Genomic DNA, 24,448 nt, shown 5'->3' with positions numbered 1-24,448 from the left:
ACATCATCGCCTGGCGCCCGTACTCCTGTTATCCAATGCTCAGCTGCTGGGGCAACTTTGCTCGCGTGCTAACAGAGAGGGCGGAATCGGCATGCCCACTGTGCCACACATGCCATAGGTTCGCCACCACTGCTATAGGTTAACTGTGAGTTGCTTAATTAACATACCATGGACAATACAGAGCAAACTCAAATGGTCTTGTCAGGAGTTGAATATTTTTAAAAAGCTGCAGCATTATAGCAATATCCCAGGTTAATTTATCTACAATTTGTTGCAATCACAGCAACAGTTCCAATAGCTTCAATTCTAAGTGCCATGAGCAGAAGGAAGCTTTCACAAGATTTCCCCATTCCCTCCTCAGCCCTCCAGCACCCAAAAATCTCTCTTGAGGATAGGGAGTGAAATGGGGTGCAAGTGGCTTCCTGACAACTGGGACTCCAAATTCAAAAGAGCTCCCTTGTGCAATCTCATTCCTCACAGGAAGTACCTCTGCCCAACCTGGAGCAGGGTGGAAAGATTTTGTTCAGTGAGCAATGAAGTAGGAAGGAGGGATAAAGAATGTCCTTTTACACAATTTTTCCTTCACTCATGGTGCTTATGGTCTTTGCCTATGTAAGAATTTACCAGTGCTCAAATACTTGGCATATTTTCTTCTATCAGCTTAGAAACTATTTAGTATTTTGCTAAACCTGCCTCTGTAATACAGCATTTCTACATTTAGGGGCATAGTACTTCAAAATGGGTAGCTTGGAAATGAACAAGAGCTGGCCAAATCTCCTTTTTTCCTGTCTCCTGAGAAACCTATATGTGGGTCAAGAAGCAACAGTGAGAACTGGACACGGAACCATTAATTGGTTCAAAATTGAGAAAGGAGTTCAGCAAGGTTGTATACTGTCGCCCTGCCTATTTAACTTCTATTCAGAGCACATCATGAGAAAGGTGGGGCTAGAGGAATCAAGTTGGAATTAAGATAGCTGGGAGAAATATCAACAACCTCAGATGTACAGATGATACCACTCTAATAGCAGAAAGAGGAACTAAAGAGCCTCTTGGTGCAGGTGAAGGAGGAGAGCGCAAAAGTTGGTTTGTGACTCAACATTAAGAAAACAAAGACCATGGCATCCAGTCCTATCACTTCCTGGCAAATAGATGGGGAAGAAATGGAGGTAGTGACAGATTTTATTTTCCTGGGCTCCAAGATCACTGCAGACGGGGACTGCAGCCAAGAAATTAAAATACGTTTACTCCTTGGGAGGAAAACTATGGCAAAACTAGACAGCATACTAAAAGGCAGAGACATCACCCTGCCGACAAAAGTGCGTATGGTCAAGGCTATGGTTTTCCCAGTTGCAATGTATGGCTGTGAAAGCTGGACCATAAGGAAGGCTGAGTGCAAAAGAACAGAAGGCTTTGAATTGTGGTTCTGGAGAAGACTCCTGCGAGTCCCTTGGACTGCAAGGCGATCAAATTGGTCAGTCCTAGAGGAGATCAACCCTGACTGCTCTTTAGAAGGCCAGATACTGAAGATGAAACTCAAGTACTTTGGCCACCTAATGAGAAGGAAGGACTCACTGGAAAAGAGCCTAATGCTGGGAACAATTGACAGCAAAAGAAAAAAGGGGTGGCAGAGAATGAGGTGGCTCGATGGAGTCACTGAAGCAGTCAGCATGGACTCCGGGGGATGGTGGAGGACAGGAAGGCCTGGAGGAATGTTGTCTATGGGGTTGCGATGGGTCCGACACGACTTCGCAATTAACAACAGCAGCAACAACAACATCTAAGGAAAAATATTGATTACATTTTCCTCTATTATTAGTCCTGAAAATAGGATTAACACTCCATGTTTTAGTAAGAGTACTTTCAGTATTTCCCAATACAAATTTAAAGAAAACATTCAGAACACAGCTCAAAAAGCATGAAGAGTATGCAACTGTCAACCAGATTAGACCGGACCAAAGCCTGTAACATTTTCACTACTTCATGCCTCTTCCCCTCACTTATTCTCTCACACATCTGTTGAGCAACTTAGCCTCAGACTTATTTTTCAGGATTTTTTCAATTTCTTTACAAATGTTTCTCTTCCTACCTATATAATTTTCACCACTTTTTACTTTGCTTTACTATCCTTTATTTTCAACCTAGCTTTACCTCCAGATAGAGTTTTAGATCACAGCTGAGTCTTGCCTACCAACTTCCTGGTGATCTCTCAACTCCTTACCTTTCTCTACCCATATGTGAGCTCATATGTCACCAGGAAACAATCTTACCATGACAATGGGGTTACTTACCCCTTAATTTTCGGGTTATAGGCAGTACCCAAGTTACAAACAAACCATAGTGACAAATGAACTGCCATAAAGCTTATTAATTAAAAAAATAAAAACTGCAGAAAATTATCATCACCATAGAAAGAGAGGAAGCAAAAGGGGAGAGAGAGGCCTCTAAAACATGCCTTTCTGCCCTGCCCATCCAGAGAGGGAAATCTCTCTGGCATTTCCTTGCTGCAAAGAGGTGGCTCTGGTGAATTTGGGAGGGGGCGCTGAGGTAGTCTCATGCCCCTAACTCCTCCAAAGGTGGAGGGCAGACTATATATCATGGGTCCTCCAACTACAGCCCGGGGGCTGGATGCGGCCCGCTATGCCCATTTACCTGGCCCGCCATGCCCATTTGGACCCACTGCTGCCCACCTCACCCCGCGCGCGGGGAGGCAGCGGTTTGCTCGCTCAGAGAAAACGCTCTCAAAGCGAGCAAGCTGCTGCCCGCGCTCACCGCCAGCACCACCTTTCCAGCCTGCGCCCAGCACCGGCAGCTTTTAACTGGCCCCCTGGTAGAAAAGTTTGAGGACCCCAGCTATATATGGTCCATGTTACATATAAATTTGACTTATATTTATGTTTAAAGTATTTCTATATCATTTGAATTAGCATAGTGGTCTCAGAATGGTTACAGCAAGCAAGTAAAATATACCAAATGACAACAATTTTAAACAGACTTAAAAGCAGACTTGCCTGCCATAAAACATCCCTGTAACAGTAAAATTTGAGGCATATGTAACAACTATAAACAAAGCAATGGAATACAATACAGAACAACAGGTAATCCACCTGCGCTAGAACAATTAAAGGTCAATATTAAAATAATCAACAGTTAAAATGGTGAGAATATAAGAAAGTTTAAACTTGTTGTCAAAACATATATAGTGTCAGCACCAGGAATATCTCCCTGGGGAGCTGATTCCACAGCTGGGGCACCACAACCAAGAAGACCCTTCCCTCATAGCCACCCTCGTGACTTCCTTCAAGGGTGGCTTGCTGAAAAGAAGCTCTGAATATGATCTAAGGGACAAGGTAGGCTTATATGGGAGAAGAAGATCCTTTAGATATCTAGGTCCCTAAGTCATTTAGGGCTTTATATGTTAGCGTAAGCACCTTAAAGTGGGCCCAAACTTCAATTTGATAATCAGTGTAGATGATATAGGGCTGGGCTAATGTATTCATTTCTGTTCATCTCTGTCAGTAGATGAAATGTCCTTTTCTGCACCAACTGAAGTTTCTGGACCATTTTCAAGGGCAGCCTCATGTAGAATGCATTGCAGAAATCGAAACATGAAGTTACCAGTACATGGATCACCATTACTAGGTTCTGCCTGTCCAGATAATAACACAGTTGGTAAATCAAGTGAAGTTAGTGGAAGGCACTCCTGGCCATAGATGCCACCTGAGTTTCCAGGGACAATACTGGGTCCAGAAGCATCCACAGGCTCTGCATTGTTCTTTAGTGGGAGTGAACTCTGTCAAGGACAAGGCAGATAGAATCCCCCTGGCTCAGGGTTTTCCCTACTAATAGCAACTCTTATCTTAATTAGATTAAGCTTCAATTTATTAGCCCTCATTCAGTCCATCACTCTGCACAGGCACTGCTTTCGGTTCTTCACTGCCACACCTGTATCAAGTGTAAATGAGAAGTAGAGCTGAATATCATCAGCATACTGATTATACTTCAGCCCAAACCTCCAGATGATCTCTCCCCGTGGTTTCATGTAAATGCTGAACAGCACAGGGGATAGGATGGAACCCTGCAGCACTCCATGATGCAGGAGTGATGAGGCTGAGGTACCTCCAGCAACACCTTCCGAACTCAGTCAGTCTTAATCTTTAAGTCTTTAAATAACTTAAAGACAAATTTCATTATTTTCAGGAACAGATCTCATTAATAACTTATTTACAAGATATGATAAGGCCCTATAGGAAAAAAGAACTTGTATCAGAAACAAGTGGGCAAACAGTAACATTTTAAAACTAGAGAGGTATGATCCTAGCAAGCTGTGCCAGTCAAAACTCTGGCTGTTGCATTCTTACGTGATGTGCCCAACCCCTGCTAGACAGCAATGTTTCTTGCACAACATTTAGAGAATGTTTACTGCATTCCCACTGGCCAGAAGTATCAATCAGCAAAGCAAACAGCCATTAATTGTAATGATTCATTGATGAGGTAAGTCAGACTGCATACTGATGATGTTGTTGGTTGAACTTCCTCTGAAGTTGTCTACAATTTAGAAGTGGCACCTGAAAGTTTGAGAACTTTAAATTCTAAAGCAAGCAATATTTACTAATGTTCATTCCTATTATTTTAAATAAGATTATTTAGTTTATTTCTATACTGCCCTATACAGGAAGCTCTATGAATTGAAGGAAAATGAAGAGACAGAGATTAAAAACATGGATTCTTATAGGGAAGGGGTATCTTTGCCTACTATTCACTCAAAGTAAGGACTACAAGTCTGAAAACATTGTCCTCATTTTTCCTACGTGCCATTATATTTTCCCTTCTGGGTCTGTAAGGGGAAAAGCATGAATTTATTTATTTAATTAATTCATTTTTATACTGCCCAATAGCTAAGGTTCTTTGGGTGGTTAACAAAATATACTAAAACAGAGTGCTAGTTCTGATTAAGGACATGCTACAGTTTGGTTAGAGTGTTCAAATATCTTAAGTATACACAGTGCCAAACAAAACATGCCTGGAAACTTAATTCCAGGGCAAGGCTATGCTTCAGCATATGACTTGGGTGGAGTAGGGGCAACTTAAGTGCCTGACTTATTTTTTATTCTTCCCAGTGTTTTAAATCTAAACCCTATCAAACAAAAGGTGTGTAAGTTTAAAGAAGATGCTGCAATTATTCTTGTAGTAAGCACAAGAATGATGTTAAGGTTTTTATGTTTTTATATTTAAAACTTTATCTTGTTTCATTCAGAAGACATTTATAATGGAAAAGATCTTTGGGAAAAAATCTGCAAGGGTAGATTTATTCCACATTCTTTCATTTTTTCATTTTAAGACATAAATTGGAAAATGTTTACCTTCCTTTATCAAAACACCTACAGAAAACTGAGTGGCTGAAGTCTGCTCTACACGAATCCTACCAATCGAGCAGAACAGTTCATTCAATAATGACACAACCAATAATTTCCAAGGTTGAATACTTAACATTTAGAATACATTATTTTCTCTAAATTTGAAATATGAAATTTAAGTAGCTACATGTCTGAGATGGAGACATAATGCTTTCAGAAACTCTGAAGTCATGGGAAAAAGCCATGTTTTCAGGGAAGCTGGAAAAACTGGAATTTATGGAAAAATTAAAAAATATATTTGACTAGTGCTTTTTACAGATCCAAAGTCTATTCATTGGAGACAACCTTCTCCAACCTGTGCTCTCCAGATGCTTTGGAGTACAACTAGCCTCAGTATGAATGACCAACAATGATTAATGTTGGACATTCAAGTCCAAAATATATGGAAGGTACCAGATGGGGGTAGGATGCCTTAAGAACATAAAGCAGACTTTATGTTCCTAAAATTATGTTATGCATGACTTGGTTTGCTTATAAAATGATCATTATTTTTAAAAATTTTTACATGTAAACTCAGTATATTTGTAATTATCATCTGAGTAAATTATATTTTAAATTTAATATAGCAAACATAATTTATGAGCAAACCAAGTTATACATAACGTATTTTAGGTTCTTATTTTGTCTAACCACAGAAAATTTCACCAAGTAGTAAAAGGAAAAAGCTACTGAAATTTGATTCAGCTCTAGAAAAAACTCAAATTCTGAATGGTGAGTACCCTTATTTAAGAATCTTAAAACAATTGCAACCGAATATTTGAAGAAAGACTTTAATTCATTTTGTAAATTATTTCCATTTATGAAAATCTTATTTTTGTTTGTTTTAAAAGGTTGCCTCTAGTAATAATATCATACCTACACTACAGGAAGCATATTACTGAGTTTCTTTTAAGGAGATAGGGTTTATTCCAGTGGCTGCAGTTGCACAGTTTTAAAGGTAAGGTGGTGAGGTGGAACTGAGAACTTTATTAAAAGCTATGACCAAAGACTCAACCCAGGCTTAAAAGTTAATTTAAACTTTCTGCTTTATCCCTTATTTTGATTTAAGTCTACTTTATCCCTTATCCCTTATTTTGATTTAAGTGTTCTGAATTGTAAAACATTTTGAACACTTTGAGAGGAAGGCAGTATATAAGCAGCTCACTACATTCTGGAATAGAATGTATTGGATTCACATTTACTGATTCTTAGCATAGGCCCACTGAAATCAGTGGGACTTTATTCTGGATCCAGCCATATAGATTTTCAAATCTATGAAAACTGTGTTCTGCAAAACTGGTAATGCTGCTATACATAACAGTTTACATTTTAAGACTCCAGAGTGACTACATCTTAGAGCAAAGCAAACATCCACACAAAACTTACAATAAGCTTACATTATGATACATTACCAGATTTCAAATCATGCCTTTCTTACACTTTTATTCTGATATGGTAGTTATTTGTTTCATATTCAACTGATGGTCATCATATATATACTAATTTAATTTCTACACACATGGCTAAAAAAGCAATTAACTGATGACAACTACCTTTCAAGCTAAAATTTTCAAATTCTATTAGCCTTCTATGTCCTCAGGTATCTTATTTGTCTAGCCCTATCTATAATATAGCTTTTTTTTAAAGCTCATGTATTTTCTGACTTAGAAGCTGAGCATACAAGTCTGAGCCACGCTCAAAATAAGCTACAGTTCAAGTTAGTATCAACAGAATTACAAACAAAAAGGTAAAGACTATCCATAACTGTGTTCTTGTCATACTAACATGACAGAATATTCAAAAGAATTGAGATTTATTTACTTATTTAAAAATTTTGTATGCTGCTCAATTGTGCCACAGCACCTGAATTTGAAAGTAGCTGTCAGTCCAGGCATTCACTTTCCTTTCAAATGCTCTAAACTCTATGGTTCCCAGGAATGATCTGTAAATTCTGTAACTTGGATACAGATGAAGATAGCTTCAGCACCTGATTTCCACTGAGTTCACTAAAGCTGAATCATAACTAACTTGTTCAATTAGCTTACTGGGTCCAACTCTATGTTTTTATTCTTCCTAAAATATTCAATATATCATATATATTATATTAATTATGAGTACACTGTGAGTATTTTGTCCATGAGTTTGTTTCCTGTTTGCAGTCTCTTTTCCAGCTGGCGGAATATTCTATTGTTGTGAAAGAGTAACTCAAGAAAACAGATGTTCATAGCTGTCATCTCTTGATTTGAGAAGGGGGCTTCCCACTCATAAATAATTCCACTACTAGTTACTACTGAAAATGCTGGAGGAAATAACTGTATAAAGTGCTAGAAAATGTGACCATTACCATTTTAGTAGAAAATCATGGATTCTTGAGAAATGGAATAATTATACGTATCACCTGATAGGTTTGGTTTCTATCCACATAAACCATTTCTTAATGTATTGTCACAGACAGAATGTAATTTCAGTATGCCATCTCCATTTAAGAAGAAAAAATGAACACCTCTGTCAGTATTCCCATTTTTACTTCTACCTGTCAAGGCAATGGAAATCTAAGTATCATTCTTCTACATGTACCTTCACAAACACCCAGCAGAAAGTGTCAGAAGAGATAGAACACACATTTTAGAGTAGTAATGCTATCTTAAGGCTGAGAACCAGTAAAATATATTGGCTAAGAGTTCTGGGCCAGAACTCCAGAAATATGGGGTCTAGTCTCTACTAAACCATGAACTTCACAGGGTGACTTTAGGCCAATGTGTTGGCTCATGACCTAACCTACCTCACAGGGCTGTTGCTGTGAGAATAAAATGGAGAGGAGGTCCTTATAAGCCACCTCATATTTTCTACAAGAGTAAGAAACACAGGATATAATGCAATAATAATGCAGTGTTAAAAAAAAGAATTAGGCACCATTTACTGATTTTGCTCCACCTCACACAAATCTAAAGCCAAAATATTGCCTATTGCTAGCTATTAGTTACTTTTCTCAAAGCAGTGTCTTTTTATACAGCCTGAAGATGACTAACGGTCAGGCTACATCTTTAGAACAATCAATAACTTGAGTGTCTCAATGAATCCCCAGTTTTGTCTCTGAACATGTATTTCTGGTGATCAAAACATTTAAGGCAAAGGGTTCAAGTTCCTGGGTTTGACTTGGCAACAGAACTATTGAATAGAACCTAATCCTCTCTCTCCAAGTGTGGGGTAAGGCTTAAGTATATTTAACAGCTGCCTGACAACTATGGGATTTGCTTTCCATTGACACTTGGCAAGGGGTCTTATTTGGGATGGCTTTTGGCAGCTAGTAATAAATTTGCACAGACCAATTGCAGAGAGAAAACATACTGTCCTATTACATTCAATAATTATCTAAGTTACCCACAACCTGAGCCTTCAGAATAGATCAGGTAAAAAATACATAGCAATAGCACTCCCCCATATTTCTACTTTAGAAGTCATTGTTAACTTTGAGCAGTCTTCTAGTGAGACTTTATCATCTTTCCAAAGGAAAAGTCAATACACACTCCATCCAACAGTGAATTCAGGGGCTGAGTGCCAAGAAGACTGGAGGCAAAACAGACCTCTGAGAAACTAAATAGAGGTATCAGCTTGTCCAGAAGAACAGTGAGGTATGAAGAACTTTTGAAAAACCTATGGGAAAAGCAGCTCAAAGAAGAGAAAGCATACTGAGTAGCCACAAAATCATCAGTGCCAGATGGAAAAGGAAACTGAAAAGGAAGCTTTGAGAGATTTTTGCTAAAGAAAGGTGGATAAATGCTTAATAATATAAAATAGAGAACACCCAGCTTCATCTCTTCTAGCTTGTAGTATTTGGCTGCACAGAATCCCAAGATGACAGATCAAAATGTTAGAAATACTACTTGAGTTATGTTGCACAAATATCTTGGATGAATTTTTTCAGGAAAGTGTTAATTTTTTCTTCACTTTTCAGAAGTTTAGAATTCCATTCCATGCATGTTTAAGCAAAGAAAAGTCCTTCAACTCCCAGAATTCCCCAACATGCATGGCTGGCTGAAAAATGCTAGGAGCTGTAGGACTTTTCCCTGGGCTCACATGCATGGAATTGCACAGTAGTACCCAGTGTTTTGATTAATCTCCATAACTAACCTCGTGAAAATGACATAAATCACATAAACTTGCATACTTGCCAAGACATACAGGCTTAAACCCACAACAAAGCATTTGTTAAGCAAAACCTTGGTTTCAGATTTTCCCTGCTAACAAACCATACAGAATGAGATTTGAAAGGAGATCAACATTTTGGTGCTGCAGTTACTGCTTTATGTCCCTTTTCAGTTCATCTAACTCTGCATTTTTGCAAACATTCTGTTTGTGCTCTATCATGGCTTTCACATGTTACTTCTGCTCTTGATACTGCAACTGTTCTCTTCTGAAAGCACACACAATATCTTAAATTAAGTACATCTCATTATTTGTCACAGGAACAACAGTTCTCTTTTTCTAGGGTCCTGACAAGCCCTTGTAAAGGACAGTATACCCTTTCACATAGGCCAAAAAAATCCTAAGTGAAAGATATTGTGCAAAACATTCAACAAAGACTAGCAAAGTTTTAGTCTTCTCTTCTGAACTTTTACTGTAACGTAGGTTATTGCCAGATGAGTACCTAATTTTCTTCTTTAGAGCTTAAAACCCAATTAAGTATCCCTATCCAATCTCACAAATCCATTTTAAAAATCCACCATGTAGTAGGCAAAGCCGTTCCATCTTCTCCAAATGGGTGAGATGACAAATGTTCTGTCAAAGATTGTAATTTTTTCACATGAACTTAGCAAGCATAAAATGAAGTGTGAACAAACATGTTTTTTAAGGGTTAATGCTCTCAAGCCAATATGTTTCATACTGGTTTCAGGGGAAAGCTGGGATTCCCCAGATCTGTATCTCTATGATAACACTAAAATACAGCTTGCCTGTCACTACAGCATGAAATGCACAGCTGCACAAGAGTGTTGCCCCTACTCAGGGCACTATCAGTTCTAGTAGACAACATCATGCCTCTCAAAACCAAATGCATGTTGTAAACATGTCTGGTATCTCTCACAATGTAATGGGATTCAATGACGGATGCATATTCTCTTTACTGACATTATTATTTTTTGGCTCCCTGCATTGATGTGTGAATGAAAGACTGACAGAAAAAGTAAAAAGTAGACTCTCTTTCTTTAAGAGAAATAGAATATTAAAGGTATTTATTAGTATTTTCTGGCTCCAATTCTAGAAATTCTAGGTCTGAACCATATATTAATGTTGAGCATTCCTTAACTGACCAGTCATGGCTCTTATTGAATCTGGTTTTCTGCACTGTTTAATTCTATTCATTTTTATATCTTATTGTTTATGGATCCAGCATCTTTTTCAATATGGAGCAGTATGTAAATGTTGTAAATACATAATTATTGTGAACTTCATTGAGCACAGGTGACTTTAGAAAAAGTAACATATGAATAAATAAATTCACCATTTTTGTAAGTCTCATCACTAGCTATATATATATGAAGGTTGGGAGAGAACAGCTATATAGTTGTGACACAGACACTAAACTGGTTCAGTCTATACAACTGAGTGTACAAGAGGATGTTACTGTAATATCCTAAAGATAATACTTCTTCCTGTCAAAAATAAATTTTACATAGCTTTAGCAATGCAACTATAAAATTAAGACTTCCCTGAATTACATCTTGCAGATTTTATTTCCATTAAAAAGTAGCATACTTCTGAAAGGGAGAAAAGGGACGTGAAACCAGCCGCCTAGAGAGATGGTGGGCTCTTCCACACTAGAGACATTCAAAAAGAAACTGGTGTAACTTGGTGCCTTGCAACAGCAGAGGGGTGGACCAATGGCCTTCATGGCCCCTTCCAACTTTAAAATGAAAACCTCTAGAAATGGACATACAAAATCTGCATACAAGAATTTTAATATACTTTATACCAAGTTGTTTCCATTCAAGCTTGAAAATATTCTACACCCAATAAAAATCTATTTCCTTCTCTTACTCCCTCTCTTCAGCAAAGGCAACAATTTGACGAACAGAATCTCAACATTTAATTCCAAAAGATTTCAGACCATCCTACATAATACTGAAAATCACAGAACCACAGAACAGTAGAGTTGGAAGGGACCAGTCCTCTACTCAGTGCTGGACTCCAAGTTAAGCCATCCTTCTTCAGATGGCATTCCAATACCATCCTGAATGTCTCTGTAGTGTGGGAAAGCCCTCAACCTCCCTAGGGAATTAGTATTTGTTCCTTTGTCATACTGCTCTAAGAACTGATGTGGTCAGGGTTGTTACCATACAATATGAATGCAGTCAGTAGATATCAAGCGTAGAAGAATGTAATAATTATAAGTCATGAACACCAACTTACATAACTGTTTTAGATTAGCAAAGGATTAGCAAATGTATAGTTGTTTTGATGCAATGAACTTAAGAATTTTTTGTCCACTACAGACTTTATTACTCTTTTTATTTTTAATTCAATTCTTTTAGTTATGGGAAAAAGGATGAAGCATTACTGAAGTATCTGTTACTGAAGTGTTACAGTATGAGGATACTTGGGGCCTAGACAGGGTTCTTGCTTACATTTTTTTCTGGAATGCGTGCACAAATCACTTCAATATGGCAAAATTGTATTTTACATTCTGAAAGTCTTAAGATTTCTGAGCCAGTTCAACATCATAACTTGAACATGAGGAAAAAATTCAGCAATATCAGGATCACAGTAATACTGTTTTCAGTATGCACAATCCTTTTATTTTTCTGTCTTCAAATTGAATATATAGTATAGCCTTAACTACTGGCTATACTATATACATGAATTAAATAAAATACTTGTAATGCATTAGGCAACCCTTATCAATGTTGATGCCAATGCAAGGTTTTGTTCCTCGATGAAAAAGGCTTCAAGAGTTCATTTTTACCATTTATAATCTTTATCAGCAACAATTAGGACACTACAACAAATAAGCTTTTTAACTGAACACAGAGGGATAGTCTATGAAGAAATCCTTACAATCAGGTTTTCAACCATCTAGTGGCTGCTGTTGAGAGTTCACAAATGCAGCCATTCATCAGAGTCTTGGAATAAGGCCTGCATAGTTCATATTGGTCTGCTAGCTATGGCTTTTCTAACCAGCCTGATAATTTTGCATCAAGTTTCTGCCAAACATGTAGGAGGTTTAAACAAGCTTTTCCAATGATGTATTCTTTAAAGAGTGCAGCATTTTTCTCAAGAGCCAAAAGTATAGCATTAAGTTAATTATATTTTTAGAAGCCCAGCAGATGGAACTGACAATAGTAAGATATTTATGATTTTATTTCTGGCAGTTTAATCTATGCCAGTGTGCTTTGAAAAATAAAACTAAAGATAATTTGCCATCTGAAGCACATAATCAAATATTTACTAAATAAAATATAGTATAAATTGCATACATTCTTTTAATGTGGCATATTATCCCATAGGTATGGGATAATATGTCATATGGATTATTTAGCTGCCAAAACTGATTCTGTAAATGACAGCTCTGCCAGCAATTTAACATCTTTATACAACACAGGAACAAAGTAATGATGTAATTACCATAATAATCAAAAGGAGAAACAGCTACATTAAATTCTTGAGGAGACCAATACAGTCAACACCACTTATGTTATCTTCCACTGTAACTTTTCAGTATCTTGCTGGGTGACTACAAAGAAGTGCTATGGTGAACTACCAATAAAGCTCATCAAATCATGTTACAGATGCTCCTAACAGTACTAGGGCTGCTTGACTGCCTCATGTCAATGCCTAAAACAAAGATGTTATTTCATTCTTAACTTTCTGGTTAACCCCTCCCTATATTCCTCATCTTAAAAAAAACAAAAAACAAAAAAACAAAAACCAAAACCAGACCAGACATGAGTAACTAAGCACCAATTCTGAATTGGGAGCAAGGAACCAATCTGTTCTAATGTACAATTTTTACATATTGGTACTAGTAGAAATAGTAACAGCATGGTTAAAAAAAAGAACTGAATTTGTTTCCAATAAAATTCACTGTGGATATGTTCTATATTTCCTTATATGCTCCACTTAGCACCTTTTATGACTTAGAGAGGCTAAATGAAAAGTTATTTTATAAAAGTACAACAAGATCAATAAAAATGGTCTCACACTGAGATAACAGGTTTCTCCTGTAAACCCCATGCTGACAGAATACTCATGGAAGCCAAGTCTAGAATTGTTTAAATTGGGACAAAGCTATCTTAAGCTACCCACAGAAATAATAACGTTAAACCCAAGCAGAACACTTTTCCCACCTTGCACTGCATTCTGAAGAATGCTTTGCCCTAAAAGTTTTTCCTACACATTTTCTCTCACTTTTCAGCACACAAGGAGTTACATGAAGAAGCTGAACAAGCCACTCTTCTGTTGCTATGGAAGATCTCTACTATAAAAAAGTGGTGGAAAGAGAAAGAAGAAAGAGGGGAATTGTGGAACAGCATACACATGTTGACACACTCCTAATAGTATCAATTCTGGGGGAAAGCCTTTGATAGAACGACAGACATCTCCATTGGCATACATTACGCAGGAATATAGCTTTGCATTTACATTCTTTGTAGCCTAAGCTATTAAACTATGCTTGACATTCACAAAATACTCCAGACAGAGAGGAGAGGGAAAGAATCAGTTCAAAAAAGCTTGATTTCAGGTACTACTTATATGCATTATTCCAGGATACCATAATAAAGGTGTTTTGCACCAAGCATCATTAGTTGGAAAACTACAGGTGGGATTCTAAGCTAGTTTTCTAAGGAACAAAAAGTTAGCACAACTTGCTTCAAAGTAAATATAATTAGATCATACATATATTGGTACATCAGATGTATTAACATATAGCCCATCCATTTTTTAAAAAATTCCTGGGTCAGTATATCAAACCTGCTATCAATGTTTTTTATATAGAGATTGAAACGAGGGCTAAGACAAAATAAAATCCATGCCTCTGTTATCAGTGATTTTATCTTCACTATACCATATTAATATTGCTTTAAATTTAATACCCAATTGCTAAGGATATGCTACCAAATTGCTGCAATGCCACAGTCAAGTGGATTTGTTGACAATTACAACTCATACCTGTATTTCCTTAAGTAGAGAATTTTTATCTGATACAATTCAAATATAACAGAAAACTTGATGCACATAGTGATATCATACCATTTTTGAAAGATTCTTAAAAGTACATTTAGCAGAAGTTACTCTATACTTCTAAAATAATGTTAACAGAGCAGTCCTATATTTGCATTTATGAGAAGTCCTCGAGTTCCAGGGGATTACTCCCAGGTGAGTCTAGGACTGTAACTTTAGATGAAAAACTATTTCCATCTTTATACCTTCAAGGCCAGAAATTCTGAGCAAGTCAGCTCTCTCTCTCTCTCTCACTTTAAGTTCAATTCCAGCAAAAGCTGTCAGGCTTTCCCCAAATCCCACCCCTTTCTCTTCATGACTACAAGTCTACTTAGTTCATAAGAAAAATAGAATGGACATGATCTGCTAAAGTATTATCTGCTTAAAGCTATCCTGTACTTTCTATTATGTCAGAGCACTACATTTTCACATTTGATGCTTTCCTCAAAGGAAGTGAATTAAGAGACCACATAAAATAGTTTATCCACAAAACCTCTCCTCAGTGTCAAGGAAAGTCCTATAAAATACTTCAAACTAAAACAAGCTGTGTCTATAACCCACTTCCTTTATGACTAAGCATGCTAAAAGAGCAATCCCAGACAGTTGCTTACCAGGAAAGAAGTGACACTGAACTCAGTGGGGCTTGTTTCTGAATAAACATCCTTAAGAAGAGTGTTATTAATTGCTAAGTAATCAAGAATATTTTCTTTCTGGAATAACCACATTCTTCTAACACCTATAAAGCAATGGTTTTACTTAAAAGCAAGCTAATGTGAAGATGCATTTATCCAGCTTGCTTGCTTCTTCAACAAAACAGTTTTTGTTATTAAGATTTTGTAGTACTGAAACTGCTGGAGGAAACATTTTTCACTGGAGTAGCATTGTTGGTCTGTGGCAGCAAAAATCCAACAAAGCCTTGTAAACACGTTTTCTTAAGTAGCATTTTACTTCCTATTAATAATTACATTCCCATTGCTGTTTTGTATATGTATAATTAACACTTTGAAAAAAAGTAAACGTGGCCAAATTTAACCAATTATATAGAGACTATTTCCACTTTTTGTATTAAATAATGGAAATATGACATGTTCCTTCTTTCATTTCAATTGCTGTTCAAGTCTACAAAGTAGCCTAAATTGTATAACTAAATTGTCTCATGTCCTAAGTATTCCATTCTATTTTATACATTTTTGCTACATAATGAACTTATATAAAATTTATTCCCCTTGTCACATCTTATTAGCAAAGACCTTTGAAATACTTTTCAAAGTATTCAAAATTGATAAATGTTGATAAGAAATATTTGCAACTAAATATTAGCATTGAGTAAATATGTATAAAAGATAAATACCTGTCTTCATCACCATCAACAGGAATAGGTATGCCAAAGACAGAGCTGGCAAGACTGTTCATAGGAGTAGTTGCAGGTAAATTAAGAGGGTTTGTTAAAGTGTCCGGAATAGGTGGCTTCACAAGTTTACTTTCAGCAACAAGAGAAAGTGATGGTTGAGGTAGGGGTTCAGATTTTCTTCTAGTATCATCAATCTGGCCTAAAGGTTGAGTCTGAAACTGTCCAATGTTAGATTGTGGCAGATTTGCAGGTACATTGGTTGTGCCTTGCATTAGTGGAAGTCCAACATGCTGCTGGACAACACTGGAACTTCTACTGACAGATGTATGGCTCGTCAGCTGGGACTGGACCAAAGTAACAGGGGCATTTGGCATAGTAACAGAAGTTGTAGACACAGTAGGCACAGTAGTACCAGGTACAGCTGCAGGCACATTCTGAACTCCAGCAACTCCACTGTGAGGAGCACCAGCCACTTGACTGCTTCCAGCCATTTGCTGCTGAGTCATGGATTTCTGTTGCACAACCCCTGCATGTCCAATGCCTTGCTGCACCACACCTCCTGGCTGAGGAATGACAGTCTGAATTGGAGTTGTCAGGCCACTCTGTATTAGCCCAGATCCCTGTCCTGTTTCACCCGTTTGTGAAGAAACTCCCATCACTGGTGCTATAGATGAGGGATTCTGACCAGCTACTTGGGGTGCTGGAAGACTGGATGCTCCAGTGCTTGGGACAGAGCCTGAAGCAGCCTGTTGAGTAGCTCCTTGAGACTGCAGTACTGTCATATGTTGAATGTATTCTGGCTGGCCAGGAGTCTGGGTTTGCACCAAATGCACTGGTGGAATCTGCGACTGAGAATAAGCAAATTGCTGAGTCTGAGCCACCGGTACATTAGCTTGCTGTACCTGCTGTTGTTGTATGGGCAAACTTGTCTGGGCTATTGCTACATTCGAAGATGGCATGCCTTTCCCATTGGGTCCAGCCTGTCCCATGTTCTGTGCATTTATCTGTGCCTGTGTCTGCAGCAGGGGCCCCATCATTTGCTGGCTTGCTGCTGTAGCTCCTGAATAGACTGGCTGAGCACTACTGTGAGGCACAGCCCCGCCTATGGGCTGCTGCCCAATGACAAAATTAGGTTGCTGTGGAGAGGACTGGTTTATTTTTTCTGGCTGGAGTAACTGTGACACAGCAGCAAGAGAGCTGTCAGCCAGGGAGTCGGGACCATGCACTGAAGTGGCCACTATCAATGAGCTGCCAGTAGCACCTAGGCCACTGTCCCTATCTTGAACAACCTGTTCAAAAGTACTATTGTGTCTAATGCAATCCCCAGTCCTAGCTAAAACAGCCCCACCATCTGAGTCCCGATCATAGTATTCCATACACGTCCATCGGCCCCGTCTGTAGGGCTCTCCAGTACCATGGTCCAGCTTGATCACCCTAAAGCGGGAACTGCATGCAGCCGTTAGAGGCATGGCTCCAGTACCAGCCACTGCTTGCACACTGCTGCCTCCTGTCGCCACGGAGGAGGCTTGGGTGGCAGCCGCCGGGGGCACCGCGATGCTCCTAGGAACAGCTCCTCCGTTAGCAGCAGGCACAACAGGGGAAGGCAGTGGTGGTTGTATCCCTCCAGAGGCTGCAGCAGCAGCAGCTACTTGCCCATCCAGAAGCAGGTTGGGAGAAACTGTCCCAGGAGTCTCGGCATCACCCACGTTGTTGAGAGTCTCCTCAGAAGAGCTGCGCTCACAAGCATCTTCAGGTCCATAGTCGGTGGCACGGGACACATCGAAGATCTCAGAAGAAACATCCTCAGTGTGGGATTCGTCCGGGTCATCCAGGCTCTCGGTGTCCTCAGTGATGCTGCTGGCCACCTGGGCCGTCGTCACGCTAGTGATCTGGAAACAGCTCTTCTTCTTGGCCGGCATCTTGGACATCGTGCCTTCTCGAGGGAAAGGGGCAAGGACTACAAGAAGAAAGAGGACGGGGAGGGGTTCCGCCCACCTGCCCTCGCTGGAGTCTGTGAAAAACTAGGTGAAGGCAGTGAAGGAAATTAGTCCAAGCCGGACACACAAGCCGGCCCTGGCGTAGCAGGGGGGAGGATCACGTTCTGTCTACGGCGCAGACGCCGGCGGTATCGCACATTCCTCCGGCCTCACGACGCAGTCCCGGCTCAGCAGGCGGCCAGCAGGCCTGGGTCTAGAGATGAGGGAAAAGAGAGAAGGGGGGCGGTAGCCGGGCTCCTCCTCTTCCTCCCCCTGAGTAAAGCTGCGGGCCCCTCGGCGGGCGGGCGGAGGCGCCACCACCACCACCCCCTCTCCTCTCCGTGGAGTTCCGCTGACCCCTTTCGCAGCTGCGGTTCCTTTCACAGTCCTTCTGGGGTAGCGAGGCTGGGGTGGCGCTATCAGTTAAGTCGCTCCGCTCAGCTTCCGGCGAGACCCGGGGTCCCCGAGGCGGGTCCAAGGCCACAAGTCCGTCTGTCCGTCAGGTCTCGGAGAGGGGCGGCGGCACCAGCCGGCGAGCCCAAGCGAGGCGCAGGCCGCCCTGCCTCCGCTTTCTACCTGGAGATCAGCACCAGACGCATCTTCTTGGGAGGAGGGAAAAGGGTGGTGGGAGACGAACGATCCCGGCTCACAGCGGCCCCCTCAGGCAAGCGAGCAGGCGGGCCTCTTGGACTCGGCGCTCTCCCTCTCTGCCGACGGACCAACTCTCCCGTCTGCCCAGCGAGGTGGCAGCGAGGCGGAGCAGAGTGGGTTGGGCCCTTTTTGTCACTCCGCTCTCAAGCGCCGCCGAAGGAGCTGAAATTCAAACTGCTCTCTCCTCTCGCTTAAGATGGGGCTCAAATGGAGCCGCGAGGCAACCTGGGAACTGGAACTAAGCCGCTGCTGCTGCTACTGCGGCAGCAGACAGAGCTCCCGGCCCCCACGCAAAAGCGCGCTGACGTCATGCTACACGCCCCTTCCCTCGGTCGAATTCGGCCGAGCATAAGGAAGAGGCGGGTCTTCGCAGAGGGAAAGACCTTCCCACAGTGTTCGTCATTCTAACCGTTTGGAATGTTCCATTCGCACTGCGCTGACCCTCCCTTTCTTTTTTGGTATCTTCTGGGAGGAGACGGTGATGTGATAACCGTCGTGCAGCCTTCATTTTGTTCCAGATTGCGAGTGGGGTGCAGATCTTAACCTTGTCCGGCCCTGTCCGGGAGGGTTTGGGAAAGCAAACCCTCAGGCAGTGGTTTTAAATTACCAGAAGGCCCATGCGCCCGTTTGGGGTGGTTTAACGATTTAAACGCAATACGACCTTTTTTTAAATAGCCTTCTGTCTCGCTGATGGCCTTTCTAATAGGTAAACTTCCTGCCCCCCCCATCTGCCCTCGGGCTGCGTTTACAACAAAACCACCCCATTCTGTGTCACTATCCGGATTAAGGATCAGGTATTCTAATTTCGTAGGCACATCCTCTGATTCAGATTATGGCCGGCAATTCATTTTTCGGAGATCTTTCGCCCAGTTTTATTGCCAAGTGTGGCGAAATAAAAGATCGAGCAGTATACGAAGTAACTTCATGGCGCACTTTTATCTACCCAATGTGCTTAGATGAGCATTAGATGGAAACAAATTCATTCTCTTACTGGTTAAATTTAACATTTTACAGTACAATCCAGTATTTGTTCGCTTAAAAGTTCCTGAGTTTAATGGGATCTACTCCCATGTAAGAATGTGTAGGGCTGCAACTTAAGAATGTTTTTAAATTAAGACATTTATTCCAAATATTAAAAAGTCAGTGTCATGACATTCTGGCAGGGTATTATGAATGATTTTAACAGCTGAACCGATCTGTCTTAAAATGAAGTTTGCTTAGAAAGTCTGGGTGTGTGCATTTATAACACTAACCATCCTGTCTGTGAGTACAAAAAGGCAATTACAAGCGTTGTAACAGGTACCTGATCTGTGCCTCTCATGGGGATCTCAGAACGAATACCTAGTCTTCCGATGCCCTGAACTTGCAAATGTACCTCGCTACCTAGCATTGAGGCTGAATTATAAAATTAGTAAAACACAGTAGAAAACTCTTCATAAGGAACAATCATACTAAAATGAAGCCCAAGCTTTCAGAATCCCCAACATTCTTCCATCAGGCTAGTTTAGTAAAATTACAAGGAAGGGGGTAACTGCAGGAGAAAATAACATGTTTTAGGCCTTTATGGAAAAGTTGGACATTAACAAATATAACAAGATGAAATACAGGAAATAATTTTGCTGACTAAATTTGCTTCCCAAAGGAGGCCTCCTAACATTAACCATTAGAAGGTACTTACTCTGTCCATTCTTTTTTTTAAACAAAGTTCCATGGTTTAAAGGGGGGGGGGTTGAAGAAGCACTGGGAAAAACAGAAGGCTTGCAAGTGGAAGGCTACATCATCTGCACACCCAGTAAAATTCCATGATAGTGTTGGGCGATATGGTGCAATTAAAAAAACCTTGTCCGGAAGCACTTCAAGGCTGCAATCCTATCTATCTTTATTGTGAGTAAGCCCTATCACAATAGGATTTCTCTTTGCACAAGCTTGCAATGGATTGTGTTGCACATTAGATTACTGGGCTAGGTGCAAAATATATTTTTGGTTGTATCAAGACCTACCAGGACAGAAAAGGAATGGCTGTGTATTCATTAAAAAAACAGGAGCTTAGTGGCCTCAGATTTTTCTTGTTTTTGCTGAACATCTAGTCTGAAAAAAAGTTATATGGAATTTGAAAGCTTGCTCAAGTCTTTGTAGTGTTATTATTGGTCCATTATTTTTCTTTTATTGGTTTTGGGACATGTTTAATTGTTAGCTTATTTATTGATTTTATATCTTTAGCCAGGGCGTTTCCCATTATATTGTTTTTATATGATTATATGTATGTATTTATTGTTGTAAGCCGCCCCAAGGCTTCGGCGAATGGGGCAGCATAGAAGTTTACTAAATAAATAAATAAATAAATAAATAAATAAAATATCCAAAAAACCCAAGTTTCAAATATATTGTGTAGTGGTTAACAGCATGGGACTGGGACTCAGGAGATCTGGGTTCGAGTCCCCGCTCAGCCATGGAGCCAACTGGGTGACTTTGGGCCAGTCACAGACTCTCAGCCCATCCTACCTCACAGGGTTGTTGTGGGGATAAGATGGAGGAGGAGAATGATGTAAGCTGCCTTGAGCCCTTTGTAGGAAAAGGGTAGGATATAAATCGAAAAATAAATAAATAAATAAATAAATGCTTCATGTCTAATGTCATATCTAATCAACAGTGGAACCTTATGCATTCCTACTCTTGTAAACTGCCCAGAGTGCTTTGACTATTGGGTGGTGTAGAAATTAATTAATTAATGGAAGCAAACTGCACTGAATTCAAAGAGACTCTTCAGTGTCTGTATAAGATTGCTGCCAGAAATATTACATACTTCGCAGTCCTTTGTATCTCATGTGGATGTACATTGCAAGGTCTTATATAGGGTGCATATCTTTTTTTACAGGAAAAAAATACTATGTTTATCTTCTTACACTGAACCCTTATGGTAGGTGAAGGTGTCTTCACCCAAATTTTCCGTGGTTAGAAATGTGTGTATGTGTTAAAATGAACAAGCTAAATTTGCATCATCAGTTACTTCTGTTTATACATGGTTCAGATAGTTTGCATGATATATTAATCTTTTTACTGTCTAAACTGCAAAATAAATAGCTTCCATTAACTATAGTTCTCATGAAAATTCAATCGTAATGCACCATTGTACCTCAATTTTATGCTTTATAGCTCAGAAAACTAAATCTCAAAATATTATCTCAGAGCATGTCACAATTTCAAGTACATCTGAAGCAGACTTCTCTAAAGGGTTTGCCAGTTGGCAGGGGAGAGCTAAACATTGTCCTGGAACAAGTCCAGAGGACAGTGACTAAGATGAGAGGGACCTGGAGACCAAGAGCCAGTCTGCGCAATCATTGTCCATTAGATAAGCCACAGCAACTTGTTTGAACCATGGTGGGTGTCAGGTGTCATTTGCTTGATCACCTGCCCAGATGTAGTGTGCTGCGTCACGTGAATTGGGTGGCATGGCTTGTTTTGAGAACCCAACAGCTGTCCGTGTTATTTGAAGGTTCAGATAGCATGCCATCTTCAATATTCAAAGGGCTGTTTGTTACTAGTGGTGTAGTGATACTTTTTGAAGTGCAGGTGCTCATTATGAAAGTCCCCAAAGCCATGTCCCCAAACAGTCCAAAATGCAGGGAACTGTGATCCATTTCTCTTTCTCTGTGTGTGTACACATACTATCTCAAGCTTTCCAAGTCATTTTTTCCGAGCACCAGAGAGAAACATTTTATCTCAAAGGTAAGGAGCTACTTCTAAGAATGCTCATCTGCACCAGGCACTGATCTTCTTCTATAAGGCTAATGGTCATAATTGTCCATTTAAGACTAAGCCATTCCAAAATACTTGGCATTCCAACAGGGATAGCTCACAACCATGTCCTAGTTGCTTGGAAAAATCCATTCACCCACCCTACCTATTGTGAAGTTTGCAGCTAAGCTCAGAGAGATCAGGGAAGTCTGATTTGGATAGCAGATGATTACACTGTCCCTGCTGATCAAAAAGTCCTGGTACTTTGATCCTGTGAGCCCTGGCTGCACTACACTACTGCTGTTACATAGCTGAGGGATCAAATTTGTTTTCTGTTGTTTCGGAGGGTAGGATCCAAAACAATGGTTTAAGTTACAGGGGAAAGGATTTAGATTAAATATTAGGAAGAACTCTTTGACAGTGTGTACTACTTGAAAGTAGAACAGTGTGCCTCAGAAGGTGATGAACAATAGGAAGAGTACACTTACCTGGGTCCAGGAATCCAGGTTGCCTAGGTTGCAACTCCATTAGCAAGAGGAAAAGAACTGTAGTTGTTGTAGATTGAGAATATTTTTTGTAAACACTTCCCTGTTACCATTTGCTGAGGTCAGTAATTCCTAAAATGGGTGGTACTGCCCCTCTGAGGGTGGTAGAAAGAACCAGTGGGGTAGTGATTGGTTCTTTTACTATTGCAATAGATCTAATACACAGAAACAGGCATGGGGGTGCTAGGGTTGTCACCCAAGAGAAAAGGGGCAGCAACCCGGTAAGTTTGGGAACCACTGGTCTAGATCTTAAGAGATTTGCTGAGGCCATTCAGAATCTGTGCTGGTGGAAAACAAGCAGTGTTCTGAACAGGGAGTCACTGGTTCGAGTCCTTCTGAGAGTGTGATTATGTGTAGATGAATTATAGCCTGTAGTCTGAAATAGACAAATTTGTGCTTCCTTCTATGATACGTCGTTTGAAGATGCCCCAGTCCCAGAATTTCTTATGCACACGCAGGAGAGAGTGACAGCTTGTTGGAGGAACAAAGTGTCATAATCAGTGCATTGATATCAAGGACTGTGATAGTTACCGCAGTGTTGCTGGTGGAATGGTCAAATTTACAGGGACAAAATATATGTGAGTAAAGGCCTATTGCACAAGTATCTTACAGCTCTTTTTGCAAATATTCTTTTTAAAAGGTTGTGTCTGGGGAAAAAACCCTTCGTGTCTGCTTTTGGAGGCAGCTAATTTTCAGTGTGTGACTAGTTCAATAGGGTTTTTGCACAATGTCAGTGGCTGTTGCAGAAAGAGGTATCGGCAAGCTACCAGTCATCAAAAACTGCAGGTCATCTTCTAGTAAGAGACAAGAAGAGTTAAACCACCTGCCTATACTGTTTAATGAGTTTGAACTTTTTACCTCATTTGCACATGAACCATGGATTCAAAAAGCATGATGAATGTCATTTTCCTAATCACTTGCCAAAGCATGGCTTGTCATGTCATTCAAACTCAGATGGTGTGCCTTGGATGGGAAAACAACCCAAAGATAACTCAGCAACAGCCTGTGTGGTATGTGAGGTTTGTTTCCCATCCAACAAAACATGTGTCCCAAGTTCAGACAACGTGAGCAGTGATACCCAGGTGAGTGATTAGGCAAATAATACTTGGGTTAAACAAGCCACCATGGTGATTGTACAAATTGAATCACTTGAGTGTGGGGCAAGAATTAAGGATTTTGTAGTGGGAAAATCTGTAACAAGGCCCCAAGCTTTAAAGTGAGCAGGTCTATTTATTAAAGGTTTGCAGTTCACTAGAATTTAACTAGTTCACCAGTGTTTAAAAAACAGAACATAGATGGGAAACAGCCTTTATTGGGACTAATGAAAAAAATAAAAAATTATAATTAGTAAGCTTTGTCAGACTTCTGGGGTCAGGATAATGTTGGCTATGGTATAATTCCAGGAATATAGAAAATGAAGTTTCAGGGCTTTTTTTTCTTTCATGACTATAATGTAAAAATGATATGTACCCTGGTGCTGATCATCACTTTTCCCAAAAGGAAACCATTAAAAGAGTCTAAATTCATGAAGCAAAGTGGGCATCTCTGTAAATACAGAGCTTTACCCCACTAAGATTTCAT

The 24,448-nt window shown here is 40.0% G+C and overlaps 1 protein-coding gene across 2 annotated transcripts in view; it reads right to left on the bottom strand.

The window, feature by feature from the left end:
• TSC22D2 (TSC22 domain family member 2) overlaps positions 1 to 18,790 on the bottom strand; it is a 41,819-nt gene extending 23,029 nt beyond the window's left edge. For both annotated transcript variants that reach the window (XM_044432804.1, XM_044432805.1), the window contains exon 1: positions 15,961 to 18,790. In XM_044432804.1, the coding sequence (XP_044288739.1) occupies positions 15,961 to 17,888 (1,928 nt within the window). In that variant the 5' untranslated portion in view covers positions 17,889 to 18,790. The remainder of the gene's footprint in view (positions 1 to 15,960) is intronic.
• Between the last annotated feature and the right edge of the window lie 5,658 nt (positions 18,791 to 24,448).

The sequence above is a fragment of the Varanus komodoensis genome, unplaced genomic scaffold (genome assembly GCF_004798865.1).
Source record: "Varanus komodoensis strain SLA01 unplaced genomic scaffold, ASM479886v1 scaffold25, whole genome shotgun sequence".
In the NCBI taxonomy this organism is placed as follows: domain Eukaryota; kingdom Metazoa; phylum Chordata; class Lepidosauria; order Squamata; family Varanidae; genus Varanus; species Varanus komodoensis.
This window is presented reverse-complemented; position numbering and strand designations above follow the sequence as displayed.